Here is a 16,912-nt window from a genome sequence, read left to right on the forward strand (position 1 = left end):
TATGTCAAGCCAAGAGAGGGGGTGGGTAGCCCCTCTGCATGGGGTCCGAGGAAATTCCTTGGGAAAAAAATTATGCAGATCCATTAGTAGTTGGATGGGACCTATGCATGTTTTTTTGGACATGATGGTTTTTCCCATGCTATTTTGTAGATCCGGTCAAGGGAACTACAGTTATGTTCTAATCAAGGGTTAATGGATTGGAGTTTATGCATGCTTCGGCATGTATATAATATATTGTAACATTGAAAGGAATATAATGATAAATCAATCTGGTTTTCCCAGTTCTGGGTTCGAGGAGAAAACCCCCGTGTATAATTTTTATGTTCTCGTCATTGTATATTTTTTATGTTTTTAAGGATTCGGTTGTAGATAATTTCTGTACAGGGTCAAAACCTACATGTCGTGGGAATGCTATCTCTTAATTTTCAGGCTTATGTTTCGTAAGTTTATTTTTGTATTAGGAAAGTACATTAGAATCTTTAGAATCTTTAGAATTCTAAGGGATACCTCACTAGGAAAGGAAGAAGAGTTACATACAGCCAAACTCTAAATTTTCTGATTTTTTTTATAATATGAACTCTAGACTCTGAAAAAAAAACCTTGTGTATTATCAAGCTGAACAGCACAGCTGCACCCTATTTTCTAATACAAAAGTAACCATTCCAAATAATGTATCTCTACCAGCCAATAGCACAATTCCCAAACTGTCTCACAATGCAGTTAACATAAGAGCTATCTTAATAACCTTGGAAAAGGCTAAAGCCAGAATAGGTTTATTTATTGTATTGCTTGGATATTCTAGCTAGCTAATCCCTCCTATACTCTGTTACTTCTAACTAGCTTACATTGCAGGCATTTAACATAAACATTAACGCAATGAAAGTATTGCAGCGCATCTAATACCAAAGTAACCGTTCCAAATAATGTATCTCTACCAACCCCTACACAAGCAAGTCTCAGGGATGCTTCACTAGGAAAGGAAGCACAGGATTACATACAGCCAAACTCTGAAATTTTTATAAATTTGAACTGGCTGGACTCTGAAAAAAACTACTTTTTGTATTCTCAAGATGTACAGCACAGCTGCACCCTATTTTCTAATACAAAAGTAACTGTTCCAAGTAATGTATCTCTACCAGCCAATAGCACAATTCCCAAACTGCCTCACAATGCAGTTAACATAAGAGCTATCTTAATAACCTTGGAAAAGGCTAAAGCCAGAATAGGTTTATTTATTGTATTGCTTGGATGTTCTAGCTAGCTAATCCTTCCTATACTCTGTTACTTCTAACTAGCTTACATTGCAGGCATTTAACATAAACATTAACGCAATGAAAGTATTGCAGCACATCTAATAGAACCAGAGTAAAAATGGATAACATAACCATAAAGTCTGGCACCATATTATTACAAGTCAGGCTTCTGCAGAAAAAGTAAGACTACTTACCAGAAATTATTCACCCTCAACTTATTAATTCAATCAAAATGGGAAGGTCTAAGCCTTCGTCCAAATGCTGAAACAATACGAAACAAAGGGCCTGAACAAAACCCCACCATATCAAATACTGAAGAGCTCAGCATTGCCATCAAATACTCTTACCATTGCCTAAAACCAAAAATGTTTCACAACTTTTCAACCAGATTGAAGCTCCAGCCAACCATGTTTGGCAACACCCATTTTCAAGAGCATGTGCCTTAAAAAATTAACAGCATCTGACTTCACAAAATTACATAGCTAATTAAGTCAAGGTGCTGAGCTGCTCTGTGCCTCAACAGAAAACACAGGCATTGAAATAATTATTTTGAAAGGAAAAACTCAAAAATTCCAATCAAAATTTGGCACAGACCTTCGCTTAAATCTGTACCAAATAGTGCATAACCTTCAAGGCTTCAAAACCAGAGATAGCCCCACCTTTGCACTGTTGTGAAGGGCTTTGGTGTCCACCTCACCAGAAAGAGTAACAAAACTTTTAGGCCTCCACTCATGCTGAAGTAGTGCAGCTGCCCTTCCATAATTATTGAGGCACCCCTTAACTGTTGTTAGTGGGTCCAAAGCATGCTGAGTGCCTATGGTGAACGTATTCTCGTTCCTTGAAAAGCTATGTGATATCTCTGCTCCAACAGCAGTCTTTGTCAGAGGACTCACAGTATGCAAGTAAGATGCCTTCAAGGTGTCACCCTTACCAGTTCTGCAAAGCATTGGTCACTTTCAGTATGACACCAGAAAATTTTCTTTGCAATGCTTCATAAAAAAAAGTTTCCAATTGCCCCTATATCGTACCAGAAAATCCACTAAATTCACTATTTCAGTCTACATGAATATCAAGGACCAAGTCTTACAAGGTCAAAGAAGAAACGAAATCAGGCTTGGAAAAACTCAAGCCTGCATCATATTTCAAGAAGTTTCCCGATGCAGTGTCAAACGAAACTTCACCCCCTGCAGAAAAAGTATCATTTCCAATTACTCCTGAGAAATGTGTTATTGGAGATGGTGTCAAGCCAATGCTTGCACTGACCCCTGCATAATCATGCAGATATTGAAGCTCAACCTGTCAACAATACAATATATAATGTAAGCAAAGTTATAGTGTAATCAGTGTCACAAACAATTTACTTACAGAAGTACTTTTATCACTATAAAGCATGAAGAATGTTGTTAAGCATTGTGTTTATCACAACAGACCAGCTTAAAATTTTACCATGTAGATAACCTTAAGACTATTGATGATGAAAATTAGGGAGCATGCTGATGCCTGACTAATACAGATGTCTGAAGAAATGTCTACAATATTATAAAGAAAAGACTCCATATGGAAACAAGAACAAGATGTTTTTGTTGCAATGGTTCTCACATATAAAAACCAGTTACTATATTTCAAATCCTTCCAAATGGATTATTTCAGACTGCTGAACTGGCATTTGATCCCTTCTCGGGTGAAAGTGAGTAGGAGGGCAAACTCCAGATGAAACAACATATTGCAAATACATGCAATCAGGAAAATGGAACAATTGACACAAATGTCTGGTCACCTTAACTGTCATGTCTTTCTAAATGGTAAAAAGGAATGCCACAATAACTGAAAGAATGCTTTAACTTATAGAATGTAGCAATGCGTGATTAATACAGAGTACTGCAGGCTGTTACTTTACCAACAAGCACCTACATTAAGCATGTAAACACAAAGGTGCAATAGACAAATCACAGAATGAATCAATGATAAAGACAATAATAGCACTAAAATAGGAAGAAAAATCAAATTAAAGGCAGCAGATAAATCAAATGAAACAAATCAAGAAGGATCAGATAAAACGAGCCCATATGACTCCAAACATTTAGAACAAATGACAATAACCAATTTGAAAAAAAAAAAAGTAAAAATCAGTTTATATTGGAGTCATACTAAAATAGAGTGTGATGTATGATCTTGAATTGGTGAAAGTATATGCATCAATAGAATAGATAACTTAATATGACCTTTCAATGTAATCAAGTAGCTTCACAAACTTGATCTTGAGATTTGGGATTGCTATCATTCTAACCTTTGAATGTGGTGAAGTGGCCTCTATCTTTCTGCATTTGGGATTTCTAAGTTTCTAGCCAGCTGTCTTTTAACATATGCCTATTTTGCTCTGTCTAACCCTTCATTGATTTCTCCTAACATATGGATTGGGTCTTGCTATTCTTATGCCCCTGTTAACAAGGCCCAGCTACTACAGTTGTCCCTACTTTCTTTTCCATCCCACCACCACTATGAAATCTATCTTCCTGACTAATATCATTTGTGAAGTTACCCAAGACTCTTCCACTAAAACTATTCATTTCCTAACCAACAAATCACCCACCCACCCTCCTGGTTCTTTCCCCATGAATAGAATGGTATAAGTGCAACTGCAAAACTATGTATATAAAGCATGAGCATGATATAGAACAGCCCTGGGCTAGAAATGACCATTGGGAGAGAATATTATTTTCTCCTTGAACTAAGCCCTGCTTTTATGTATTGATGTGAAACGGTCCTGGCTGATCTCACTGAAGATATAAAACTGCTTTGGAAGACTATAACATGTCGAAGTACTGCAAGCTAAGTTGCACGAAACGGGGAAACGCGGAAGCGAAACGAAACGGGGAAGCGAAACGAAACGCGACCTCCCCAAATTTTGGAAACGGGAAACGCGAATATATATAATAATATATATATATATATATATATACACTAAAAATATTTAAAAATTATTATTATATATATGTGCAATCATAAAGCATGAATGATACATTTACTTACATAAACATTTAAACATTAAGATTAAATTTACATCACATTTACTACCTGGAAACCCTAAAAAAAATTTAAAAAAAAAAAAATTAAAAAAACAAGTGTTTTTTTTGGGGAAACGTGGCACGTACGGCCTGGAAACGCGTTTCCGGCCGTACGGCCAAGTTTCCGTTTCGGGAAATGTGGCCGTACGGCCGGAAACGCGTTTCCAGGCCGTACGGTACGGGGAAACGAGTTTCGTTTCGTTTCCCTGGGGAAACGGACCCCCTGCCCACGTTTCCTGCAACTTAGACTGCAAGGAAAAAAAGATTTTGTGATTTTTATCACAACCTTGCAGCTAAGACGTATGTTTTGTTTTCTTCTAGAAATACCAAATTTACTGTTTTTTTCTTGAAAGAATGGGAATTTTTTCCAAATGAAAATTAGCATGAGAGACATTTTTGAGAGATCAACACAATTGTAGAGAGACAAGCGTATTATGTTGAATTTTGAATCATAGATACAATTGAAAAACAAACAGTTCATTGCAGAAGAATAAAAATAATGATCCAATATTAGACAAAAATTATGGTTGAGACATTGTCCGCAGCCTTCAGTGATCCGTGTATTTTATTTTAAAATTTGTATGTAAAGTTCTCTACCATGTCATTTTATTTTAGCCTTTACTACACATCGTTATCCTTCATGGGAGGGTCCCAGATTTAAGGGCAGATAAGTACTGTTTTGTTAAAATTGGCAACTAGGGCCAAACTCCATGTGGGTCATCTTATTTATGGCAGCTGATATTTTTCTTGGATCCTTCTCATCGAGAGGTGTAGCATGAGAGACATTTTTGAGAGATCAACACAATTGTAGAGAGGCAAGAGTATTATGTTGAATTTTGAATCATAGATACAATTGAAAAACAAACAGTTCATTGCAGAAGAATAAAAATAATGATCCAATATTAGACAAAAATTATGGTTGAGACATTGTCCGCAGCCTTCAGTGATCCGTGTATTTTATTTTAAAATTTGTATGTAAAGTTCTCTACCATGTCATTTTATTTTAGCCTTTATTACACATCGTTATCCTTCATGGGAGGATCCCAGATTTAAGGGCAGATAAGTATTGTTTTGTTAAAATTGGCAACTAGGGCCAAACTCCATGTGGGTCATCTTATTTATGGCAGCTGATATTTTTCTTGGATCCTTCTCATCGAGAGGTGTAGGATTGATCTAAAGATCATCCGATTCCGATAAGTATTCATGGAATTATGAATTTATTTGTGTTACAAGACAATTCATCAAAGTCAGCTAACAACCAAATAAACCCCACATGTGCTCAACGTTTTAGTATAAACAGAGGTGGCCTTCAAGCCATTTCAACACACTTGGGATCTCTTCCTCTCTCTACTTGTCTTTGGGTTTTAATAGGAAGAGAGATCCTAAACAATAACGTTACCCTGATCCAGAGGGCAGAAAAGCCAGAAGAGTCGGAAAAGCCAGAAAAGCCGAAAAGCCGGAACTGACAGAAAAGTCGGAACCGTCGGAAAAGCCGAAAAAGCCAAAAATGCTGGAACTGCCGAAACTGCCAAGACTGCCAGAACTGCCGGGAACAACTAGAACTGTCGGAACTGCCGGGAACAGTCGGAACTGCTGGGAACAGTCGAAACTGCCAGAACTGTCGAAACAGCCGGAGCATCTGTCTCCGAAGGAGAGCAGCATGCAAGGGACAGCTAACTAACATTGGGGCAGTTGTATGGTACTTAGCAGCAAATACACCAAGCATGCAATGTTACAGCTAGCATGCAAGGGACAACTAGCATGCAACAACAAGCATGCTAAGGACAACTAGCATGCTAGGGACAACAAGCAAGCAAGGGACAACCAGCACATAGGTCAAGATGGCAACATGGTGCAGCGATGGCACATAATGCAGTACAGTGACGGGTACAGTCATGATTAATGAAGCGTGATGAGATGCAACATAGTGATGATGGGTGCAGCCTGGTGCAGCGCAGTGAGATGTAGCATTATGAAAAAATGCAACACAACGATAAGTGAAGGAGTCACCTTGGAGAATTAGTTGAAGCAACGTCTTCAATTGATCTCATGTATCATCTTCTTAGAGATGATCTATGCTCTTATCTAGATAAGTCAAAGTGTTGACTTCTGTTGTAAACGTACTATCTCTCTCTCTCTCTACTGAACTATTGAAGAACATATAAGAAAAATTGATCAAGGGTTTCCCCACATTGGGGTTTGTCCCTGGCTAGCGCCACATCTTGTGCCTCTTGTCTTGGCTTGTCTTCTGCGATTTATGTTTATTTTCTATCTACAGTTTACTTTAATGTTGATGTGATTGTTAATCTGGAAAAGATATGGAGCTAACTGTGAAAATTGAAATAAATTGCTCTAAGCATAGAACATACCTAAAATTAACATGGTATCAGAGCTGAGGTGAATACAATGCCCAAGCAAGAGTGAAAGAGCAATCACAGAAGACAGTTGGAAAAGGACAAAAGGATCAGTGGATTCCTCATCCCTCTTCAAATTCACCAAGGGTGAAGTCGACGCAGAGAATATTATCAGAATGGCGCAACGGAATATGGCCTACCTAAAGATCACTTCATTGGAAGATCGGATCTCAAGGTGGAAAGGCAGATAACTAGTTCGACCATTATGCGAAGGAGTGTCCGAATGGCAGGGACACACCACTTGATGATAATAACAATCATTCCAAGTGATCAAAGGAATGACAGGTAATGCAAGTGATCAAGGAAATGGCTGACTCTTCATAGAAAACAACGAACCCCAGGTATGAAGAATCAAATGTTGTTTCTGATAAGATAAAGAAGCGTTATCTTGTATTGGCCCTCTCCTTCGGATTCTTTGGGAATCTGGCTTATAGATTGTAGTGCTTCAACACACTTCATCAAATAGATGGGTGCACTCTCTAATTTGGTAGAGATGGAAACAATTGTGGGATTATACTTGGAGCCGATGCCACCTATCCCGAAAAGGGTGTAGGGAATGTTAACTCTCAATTGAATAAGGGTAACTCGATTCATTTACGGAATCTCTTTTATATACCTGATCGCAAGAAGAACCTAGTGTCCATCTCGGAAATGGAGGTCAAAAGTTTCAGAGAGGCATTCATCGATGGAAAGATACGTGTTAAAAAACATAATTTACAAAGATGCTTTTTCTCATGGGTTCAGGGTTGGCAATTTGTATCAAGTTGCAGGATGGTCCATTGGGGATCATGTCAATTGACAAATTGCATCTATAACACCGGAGGTCTACCTATAGGGCCCTACATGATTTGAGTCAAATGGTGATAGGGATGTTTGAATTCAAGTGGAGCATGAAGGTACATGTCTGAGATGTACCGAAGGAAAATCTTATAAGGGGACCATTCCCCTCATGCAGCAAGTCCAAAGGTTTGGAACAACCCGAGGAGTTTGAGATTCATGATCGGAAATCTCATGTATACGGGTGGAAGAAAGCCCTCTATGGCTTGAAGCAAAACACCCCAGGCATAGTATGAGAGGATTGATCGTTGTCTGATGAAGTTGAGATTCACTAGGAGTGAAACTGATCCAACCCAAAGGTTGTGGATGATAGACCTCTCATACCGGCACCTTATGAGGACGACCTATTTCTAACAGGTACAGACCCTCTCATTTGCAGAAGTAAGAGGGAATTGGATTCTGGATGTGGAATGATAAACTGCAAGCCTGTAACTACCTCGAGGATCTTAACTTTCAGAAGCTATATGGTAGTGATGTCGGACCAGATTTGGGAAATGCCTCTGATTTTCATAAACTCATTCGCGTTGATGTTCTTGGTGAACTTCCGTCTGGACGCATGTTTTGCAGTTAGCATGGTGAGCTCATATTTGGTTGAGCCTCACTAGATTGGTGCCAAGAATCTTCTGAGATATCTTCGGGGCACAATCTCTCATGGATTGAGATACACAGCCGGAAATATGACACTGCATGATTATTCGAATGTTGACTGGGCAGGCAATGTGGAGGATCACTAGAGCACTTCTCAGTGCTGGTTCTCTTTGGATTTTGCTTCGATATCATGGATGAGCAGGACGCAAAAGTCGGTTGCTATAAGCACCGCCGAGACCGAATACATAGCTACGAGTATGATCTCGTGTGAAGCTGCATGGTTGCAGAAGCTCTTAAGTGAGTTGTTTGTACACATGATGAATACCACTATGATTCTCTGTGACAACCAGAGGGGGGATTCGATTATTGAGGAATCTCGTATTCGATGATTTCTCCAACAAATAGACATCAGATACTACCTTATCTGCGATATGGTAAGTCGATGAGCGAGGAGGCCCCATCGCATTGAGACTAATGTACAGGTCACAGGCATTTTGTCAAAGCCCCAAGGAAATGTCAAATCTGTGACTTTCCCGAACGCCTTGGAGTCGTTGAGAGACCTTCTTATAAGGGTGCTGCATGTTGCATGCATTGAGCTCTGGGAGCTCTGGGGGGCTTGGGGTATTTACTGGAGCAACATACGACCACAGGGCGACTCACCCTCCCCTGGTGGTGCACTATGAATAGGATGATTAGTTCTTCTGTGGGTCGGGATGATTAATTCTCCCATGGCAATTGTGGAACAAGATGATTAGTTCTCGTGTGGGCCGGGATGATTAGTTCTCCCATGGCAACCGTGGAACAGGATGATTAGTTCTCCTGTGGGCCAGGATGATTTGTTCTCCGTTGCGACTGTGGAACAGGATGATTAGTTCTCCTGTGGGCCAGGATTATTAGTTCTTCGCGGCATCCTCCGTTGCGACTGTGGAACAGGATGATTAGTTCTCTTGTGGGCCAGGATTATTAGTTCTTCGTGGCATCCACTGACAGGATGATTCATTCTCCTGTGGATAGGATGATTAGTTCTCCTGTCGAGGCATCCTACCCATGTAGTCTGGGACTCATGGGAAGTACCTCTCATCTGATCAATGAAAAGGGAAATGAGGATAGGGACCATAGTAGTACTATCGATGGACACATCGCTGTATCTACCATACTCCCTATGCTAGGCTGACCTCCATTGATCTGGGATCAGTATGAGTGGTTTGAGACACTCTCTTGTGACATTGATCTGGGACCAATGAACCTGATTTGGAATCAGTATGAGTGGTTTGAGACACTTTCTTGTGACATTGATCTGGGACCAATGAAACTGATCTGGGATAAGTATGAGTGGTTTGAGACACTCTCTTGTGACATCGATCTGGGATCAGTATGAGTGGTTTGAGACACTCTTGTGATATTGATCTGGGATCAATAAAACTGACTTCGGGTCAGTAAAAGTGATGTGACACACTCTCTTCACATGAAACTGACTTTGGGTCAATAGAGAATGGTATGAGACATTCTCGATCAATTCTTCTTCTTCATGGTTCAACAGAGCAGAGCTCAACAGATCAAAGTGGAGCAAAGCTCAGCAGAGCAGAGCAGTGCAGGGCACTAATGGCAAAGATAGTACAGTCAGACATATGGATCAATGGATGGAGTTCTCCCTAGTTGAGAGGGAGTGTTAAAATTGGCAACTAGGGCCAAACTCCATGTGGGTCATCTTATTTATGGTTGCTGATATTTTTCTTGGATCCCTCTCATCGAGAGGTATAGGATTGATCTAAAGATCATCCGATTCCGATAAATATACATGAAGTTATGAATTTATTTGTGTTATAAGACAATTCGTCAAGGTCGGCTAGCAACCAAATAAACCCCACATGTGCTCAACGTTTTAGTATAAATAGAGGTGGTCTTCAAGTCATTTCAACACACTTGGGATCTCTTCCTCTTTCTACTTGTCTTTGGGTTTTAGTAGGATGAGAGATCTTAAGGAATAATGTTGCCATGATCCAGAGGGCAAAAAAGCCAAAACTGTCGGAAAAGCTGGAAGACTCGGAAGAAGAGTCGGAAAAGCAGGAACTGCAAGAAAAGCCGGCACTGCCGGAAAAGCCGGAAATGCTAGAACTGTTGGAACTGTCAGAAAAGTCGAAACTGCCGGAAAAGCCGGAACTTCCAGGACTGTCGGAACTGCCGGGAACAATCGAAACAGTCGGAGCATCTGTCTCCGAAGGAGAGCAGCATGCAAGAGACAATTAACTAACATTGGGACAGTTGTATGGTACTTAGCAGCAAATACACCAAGCATGCAATGTTACAGCTAGCATGCAAGGGACAACTAACATGCAACAACAAGCATGCTAAGGACAAAAAGCATGCTAGGGGCAACAAGCAAGCAAGGGACAACAAGCAAGCAATGTGCAACCAACACATAGGTCAGGATGGCAACATGGTGCAGCGATGGCACATAATGTAATACAGTGATGGGTACAGTCATGATTAATGAAACGTGATGAGATGCAGCATAGTGATGATGGGTGCAACATGGTGCGGCACGGTGAGGTGTAGCATGACGACAAAATGCAGCACAACGATAGGTGAAGGAGTCACCTTGAAGAATTAATTGAAGCAGCATATCTTCAACTGATCTCATGTATCATCTTCTTAGAGATGATCTATGCTCTTATCTAGATAAGTCAAAGTGTTGACTTCTCTTGTAAACGTACTATCTCTCTCTCGGCTCAACTATTGAAGAACATATAAGAAGAATTGATCAAGGGTTTCCCCACATGGGGGTTTGTCCCTGGCTAGCACCACATCTTGTGTCTTCTTGTCTTGGCTTGTCTTCTGCAATTTATGTTTATGTTCTATCTGCAGTTTACTTTAATGCTGATGTGATTGCTAATCTGGAAAAGATATGGAGCTAACTGAGAAAATTGAAATAAATTGCTCTAAGCATAGAACATACCTAAAATAATGATCCAATATTAGACAAAAATTATGGTTGAGACGTTGTCAGCAGCCTTCAGTGATCCGTGTATTTTATTTTAAAATTTGTATGTAAAGTTCTCTGCCATGTCATTTTATTTTAGCCTTTACTACACATCGCTATCCTTCATGGGAGGATCCCAGCTTTAAGGGCATATAAGTACTATTTGAAGCAGATGAACCTTTTGCTAGGCTAAAGGTCCATGTTAAAATCTGTAATAGGAATCTCCATGACTTGAACTTTGGAATAGTTTTGTGCATTGACATTGCAGCATTGCAGTTCTTACATCTATAATAAATATTTTTACCATAAAAGGGGCATGCATATTTTGTATCCATGAAAGGACAGTCTCGTACCTTTCCAGATCTTTGATCTGGTACAGTAAAGCTAAATATTGCCTTCACACCTGGTGCCGGTTCGTCAATTGTCACAGTTGCAAATAACTGCAGTGTTAACCCAAAAAAATTAGAAAACCGTGAATATTTCAATACTGCATGTGAGAAAAGAATGGTCATGTGACAAAACAATAAAGTGCATCCCTTAGATTAATATCACCTTTATTTACTGAAAACAGTAAGAGAAGACCAACTTAAATTAAAAAACATGATAAACTGATCGCGAGTTTGCAAGTAAAATTGATCAAATAAAATTACAGAAAAATATAAAATAAATACAGAACACCATACATTGGAACTTGTATCCACTTTAATATCAGTTGTGATGTTATTATTCTTCAGCTGAGTGTTCAGATCTCCCAGAAAAAACTCTCCTTTCTTAATGCCGGTAGATGTAAATGCCTGTAAGTAACAGAGATGTAAATAGGATACAAGACAAGGTGTAAACATCTGGAATACCCTCAATACATTAAATGGCCTAAGATATATCACAAACAGAAAACTATATAAACAGTTATAATAAAGTACAGATACTAAAGGCATTTGATAAATACTGTCTAACAAGTAGATATTAACACTTCAAGCCCAGACTGGTTTTACCTTTTAAAAGGCCCCCATCTAGAATCAAATATGAGAAGGCTTGTGGAAACTGAACATACTTGACTGCAAATGGCGATGGAGGAACATAGGGAGGTGGCAGGGTTATTAGAAACCATAATGACTATGTCATCCTCATGCATATCAATTTGCCTAGGTACTTTCTATTACCTGAATGAATCAGGTAATAATTTTGTATCGTGAAGAGGAAACAGTGGTAATGTGGCCATGTATGATACAGTGGTAAGTTGGTAATGATGGCCACACTAAACTGTGACAGAATAAGATACTTGGTACGCAGAAAGTCCAACCGTATATTCTGTGACAGTAAGGAGAAGATAAGACACTCTTGAACATTGAGATTAATGCATCATGCATCGTAATAAAATTGAGCACTCTTAAAACTTGCCTAGTAACATCAATTCTACCTCCAAACAAGATGCTTGGCTTGACTTGGTCAAGATACAGTGAATTCAGGGGGGGAATCAGTGAATTCAGGAATTGTTCAAAACTCAACAAGCTTGACTACAACCATTTAAATCAATCAAAACACACATTTTTGTAGAGCTTTACTTTTTAGATTGATAACATTTTGCCTATTTTTGCTGAATCGCACCACGACTGTGTATTAACACTTACTCGATCGACTATGCAGTGAAAGTTATCCAAATTTCACATTCGAGGCATTTTCCACAGGGAAGCATTATGGTGAGGACAGAGAACGCCCAGTTCAAAAGCATGAATTGGGACGGCAAGATTTTAAAAAGGGGTAGAGAATAGCAGGAATCGGATGCAGAAATCTAAAAGCAGAGCTTCAACATTCCTGGATATTCAAAATCGAAGAAAGTTATCTTAGCTCATGAAATGAGCAAAAAAGCCAGATAAACTTTGTCGAGGATGGAAAGGACTTTCTTAAAATATAAAGAGCGATGCTTGACCATCTCGTGAATACAGTCAAAATGGAGTCATTCCGACAAGGAATCCTCAGATATCTACAAGCAGTTTTGTGGGAATGTGACAGGCAACAAAAGCAGCTGCCAGCGGGCAATCCATAGCTACAATGATGGGCATCAAAACTGGCTAAGCAACGGTGAATGACTATTTACTTTTCTTAGCTTGACGACCCATACACAGCATCAATGACCCCATACTTCACTAAGCTGGACCATCCGGTGAACCTGGCCATTAGGGATGCCAATAATGTTATGTTTACTTAAAACCCTAGGTATTCTAGTATCATAACTGGATCTATAATGAATTATTTCTACAGACTATGAGATGTAAAATCAATAGTAAACGATCAAATTAAAAAGGCGACTGCCCATGCAGTGATATCTCACGAAAACTGATCTCATGTTGACGAGAACCTTGCAAATAAATTTGGTTTGCCCTTTCTTGCTGCTCTTATTGTTTTTTGTTAAATCTACCGACGGATTCAAGAAAATCAAAATACTTACCAGTCCAGTGGATGTGTAGGAAGTGAAACTAAACTTCTGATCGAAATTGTAATCCTTGTTAAGAAGATCTGAGAAAAAACGCAGAGCTCAACAACGAATAAAGGAATTCATAAATAAATGTATATAAAACCCTTGTAACAAAGCAAGATAAAATCCAACCTCTGGTCTTCTTTCCAATGTCGGAGTACAGTCCAGGACCCTTTCCCATGGCTAAATTCCTTCGATTTCTTTCCAAGAAAAAAACACCTTCAGAAGACAGAAACCGTCCTTGAGTTAAACAGCCCTTCAAATGTTCCGGAAATTCAACCAAAAATTGTTATAAGGGTTTCCAAGATAACAGCGATTCCACTGAAAGATCCTTCAACTGAGCGATCGGAATCCATACCTGAAGAAGGAAAAAGCTCCAGCCCAGTAGGAAATGACAGAAGCCCTCTCTACACACCCACCAAGATTGCTTAAAACCCTAGGAGAGACAAGTTTTAATCCATTCAAAGCGACCATGACCGTCCGATCCTGGATTGGCCCACAAGTCTCAGTCACAAAGCCGTCGATGAATGCAAGCAAGATATGTGCCACCCGCTACATAGTTCGCAAAGGAGTGTGGCATGTTACCACATTTTGTCGCGGCGGGGGGGGGTTTATGCGATTTATGATGTTTTTTTCATAAAACTTTTATACGGCCACCGTTGCTCTAGGGGGTGGTGATATTTTCGCACACATATTATGTTTATATATCATTAGTGTTCTTTCATTGTTTACCTATGAGAAGAATATGGGTATATTGTCAATACTTTCAAATATTCGTTATGTTTTTTTGGAATCTTGAATATTTTTTGAGAGGCTGTGAATCAATATAGTGTATTCATGTAGATCAATTTTATGTTTGTTTTCTTTTCCATATTTATTTAAACTATTAAAGGAATAGTATAATATTATATGAACAATAAATTTAATATGTCAATAATATTTATAGCTTAAGAATGAGTAAACAAAAGTAATACATGTGGACATGATATATAAGTGGCAAACTATAGAGGGAAAAATCATGAATTCGTTTTTGTTATGATGCAAAGGCAAGCTCTTACTTCCCTTATTACACCAGTTTTTGGAGGCTTTAACCTCTCTATTATTTTGCAAGCTACAACTTGTTGGAAGTTCTCACTCCCACTTACATCTATTTTATGCAGGCTTCTACCTACATGAGGCTCCTACCTCAATTTGTTCAACAAACTACAACTTTCTTGGAAGCTCCTACTTCCACTTCAACAAGCTCCAACCTGCTCTTTTTCAAGCTACTACCTAAAAGGAGACTACAATCCCCTTATACATAAAAGATTCAATGTGTTAGCTTACTTGGTTTTTGTCTCTATTCTGAACTGTGTTTTTGTCCTTTTTAAATTTGCTCGTCTTTGCCTCATTTTCCTTATTTATGCATCACATCTGCTCCTCTTTCTCTTTGTATCAGGTAGCTCACAAACTATGTCTCATCACAACTCAATCAACTCTCTAATCTTTTCAGCCTTCTAAAAATACATATTTTTATAAACACAACTTGTTGATTGTTAGTATTCCATGTAGGAATATGAAGTGAAAATCTTGTCTCTTTGTATTCCAAGGTTGTCTCTTTGTGGTCCACCTATTCGTTTCCAAATTTTTTCAACTTTTGAATATTAAAACACATAAATCATAAGCCAACATCAATGATTACAAATGCCAAATCCCTCTTGCATTACAACATTTTAAGCACCTCTACAAATCACACTTCATCTTAAATCTAAGCAACCACAAGTCTTGAACAATTGTAATAAGTCTTGAACTATAATTAGCCCATTGTAATCAGGGTTTAATCAGCTTTAATCAGCCTTACACATATAATGCACAAACGAGCTTTACACATCACAATGCACAAGTCAGCCTTCATAAAGCATATGCAAGCATTTATATCACAACATCTACCATACCTCTGACAACAACATAGGAGTATTGACAACAATACAAACACAACATCATACCATATTCAATTGTGCCTTAGATCAACAATATCAAACTCATCCATAACAGCCTGACAGTTGTACATGACATAAAAAAAACGCATACTAGCCATTGGACAACATCAATTGTAGTTTATGCTGATTTTTCGAGTGCAATAGATACAATCACTATTTTTTTTAAATGATAATTACATCCAATGATGTAGATCTTAATTTAGAACTTCCAGTTTATCATCAAGCAATTACATTTCATAAATTCAATCATAAACGCATAAGGATAGTGGATATCACAATGCACAAAGATAACACAAAATTTACCCTAGAAAACCCACTCACGGGGAAAACCTACCAACCTTTTCCTTAGAGAAATTCTTCAATTCAACAAGAGATACACCTAATTTTTCTAATCAACTATGATGGTCAAACTGACCAACAATGCTATGGTCAAACCTGGTCAAACATCCCTCTTGTCAAGTCATTATTTTGGCCAATAAACTCGAGCCTCCCTGACCTGCTTAGGACGAATTTCGTCCTCCCATAAACTACCCAAAAAATCAACCCTTCTGCCTAGAATAAGTTGCCCAAAATTTTGGCCTTGCTACCCATAAATTATTGCCCATAAGTTTGACCTGCTGCTCAGAATATGCCCAGAAAGTCACACATGTGAAGTCAAAGAGAGAGAGAGGTATTCTTAAGATGAATTTGTCCTTCTTCATACCTCTTGTCTATCCTCTTCCTCCACTCGGATATCTTCTTGTGTGTGTGGTCGAATGGTGTCTCATGGAGGAGGTCAAGTGCCTTATATTTAGTGTTCTGCATGTCCAAATGGGTGTCTCTTCATGAGGATTGACTTGACTTTAAGAACAACCGACATGACAAGTTTGGAGCCAAAAATTCAAAATTCATAATTCAAAAATTTCTCTTTTGATACTAACACGAAGAACATGTCTTATATTAATTATTTCAAGAGTTAATCAATAAAAATGATATGAAGAACATGTATTACATTTTCATTATATATTTCAAGGGCTAAAATATAAATTATGAGCAACGACCATAGCTACAAATATTTCACACCCTCTTAGCTATGGAGATATTCATAATGATTATCGAGATGTTCTTTTGTTGACAAATTTCTCTAAGAAAATGTTATAACATTTCATCAACATCATCTAGTTACCATAATCTTGGTGAAACAACTTTGACACATGGTAAATTAACAACACCAACAAGTTACCATAATTCCAGTCAATACCTCTGACTTATGGTGTATCCTCACCATAATCCTAATCAGTATTCCTGACACATGGTACAACATTAGCGTCAACTAGTCACCAT

At 38.6% G+C, this 16,912-nt stretch overlaps 1 protein-coding gene across 2 annotated transcripts; it reads right to left on the reverse strand.

The window, feature by feature from the left end:
* Window positions 1–1,352: 1,352 nt before the first annotated feature.
* Window positions 1,353–14,179, reverse strand: LOC149232938 (mitochondrial outer membrane protein porin of 36 kDa-like). Of its 2 annotated transcripts, none has more exons than XM_089379565.1 (7): window positions 13,969–14,179; window positions 13,743–13,866; window positions 13,584–13,651; window positions 11,821–11,931; window positions 11,491–11,577; window positions 2,341–2,549; window positions 1,353–2,189 (listed from the first exon to the last, which is right to left on the reverse strand). In XM_089379565.1, exons 2-7 carry the CDS (start codon window positions 13,789–13,791, stop codon window positions 1,883–1,885), a joined length of 831 nt encoding a protein of 276 aa, XP_089235691.1. In that variant the 5' UTR covers window positions 13,792–13,866; window positions 13,969–14,179; the 3' UTR covers window positions 1,353–1,882. The 2 variants fall into 2 exon arrangements, with proteins under 2 accessions (XP_089235691.1, XP_089235690.1); XM_089379564.1 differs by having other exon boundaries at window positions 13,743–13,829; window positions 13,969–14,177.
* Window positions 14,180–16,912: the final 2,733 nt, after the last annotated feature.

The sequence above is a fragment of the Pinus tabuliformis genome, chromosome J, assembly GCF_031772625.1.
Source record: "Pinus tabuliformis cultivar Carrire ecotype Pingquan chromosome J, CPIR1, whole genome shotgun sequence".
NCBI classification, from domain to species: domain Eukaryota; kingdom Viridiplantae; phylum Streptophyta; class Pinopsida; order Pinales; family Pinaceae; genus Pinus; species Pinus tabuliformis.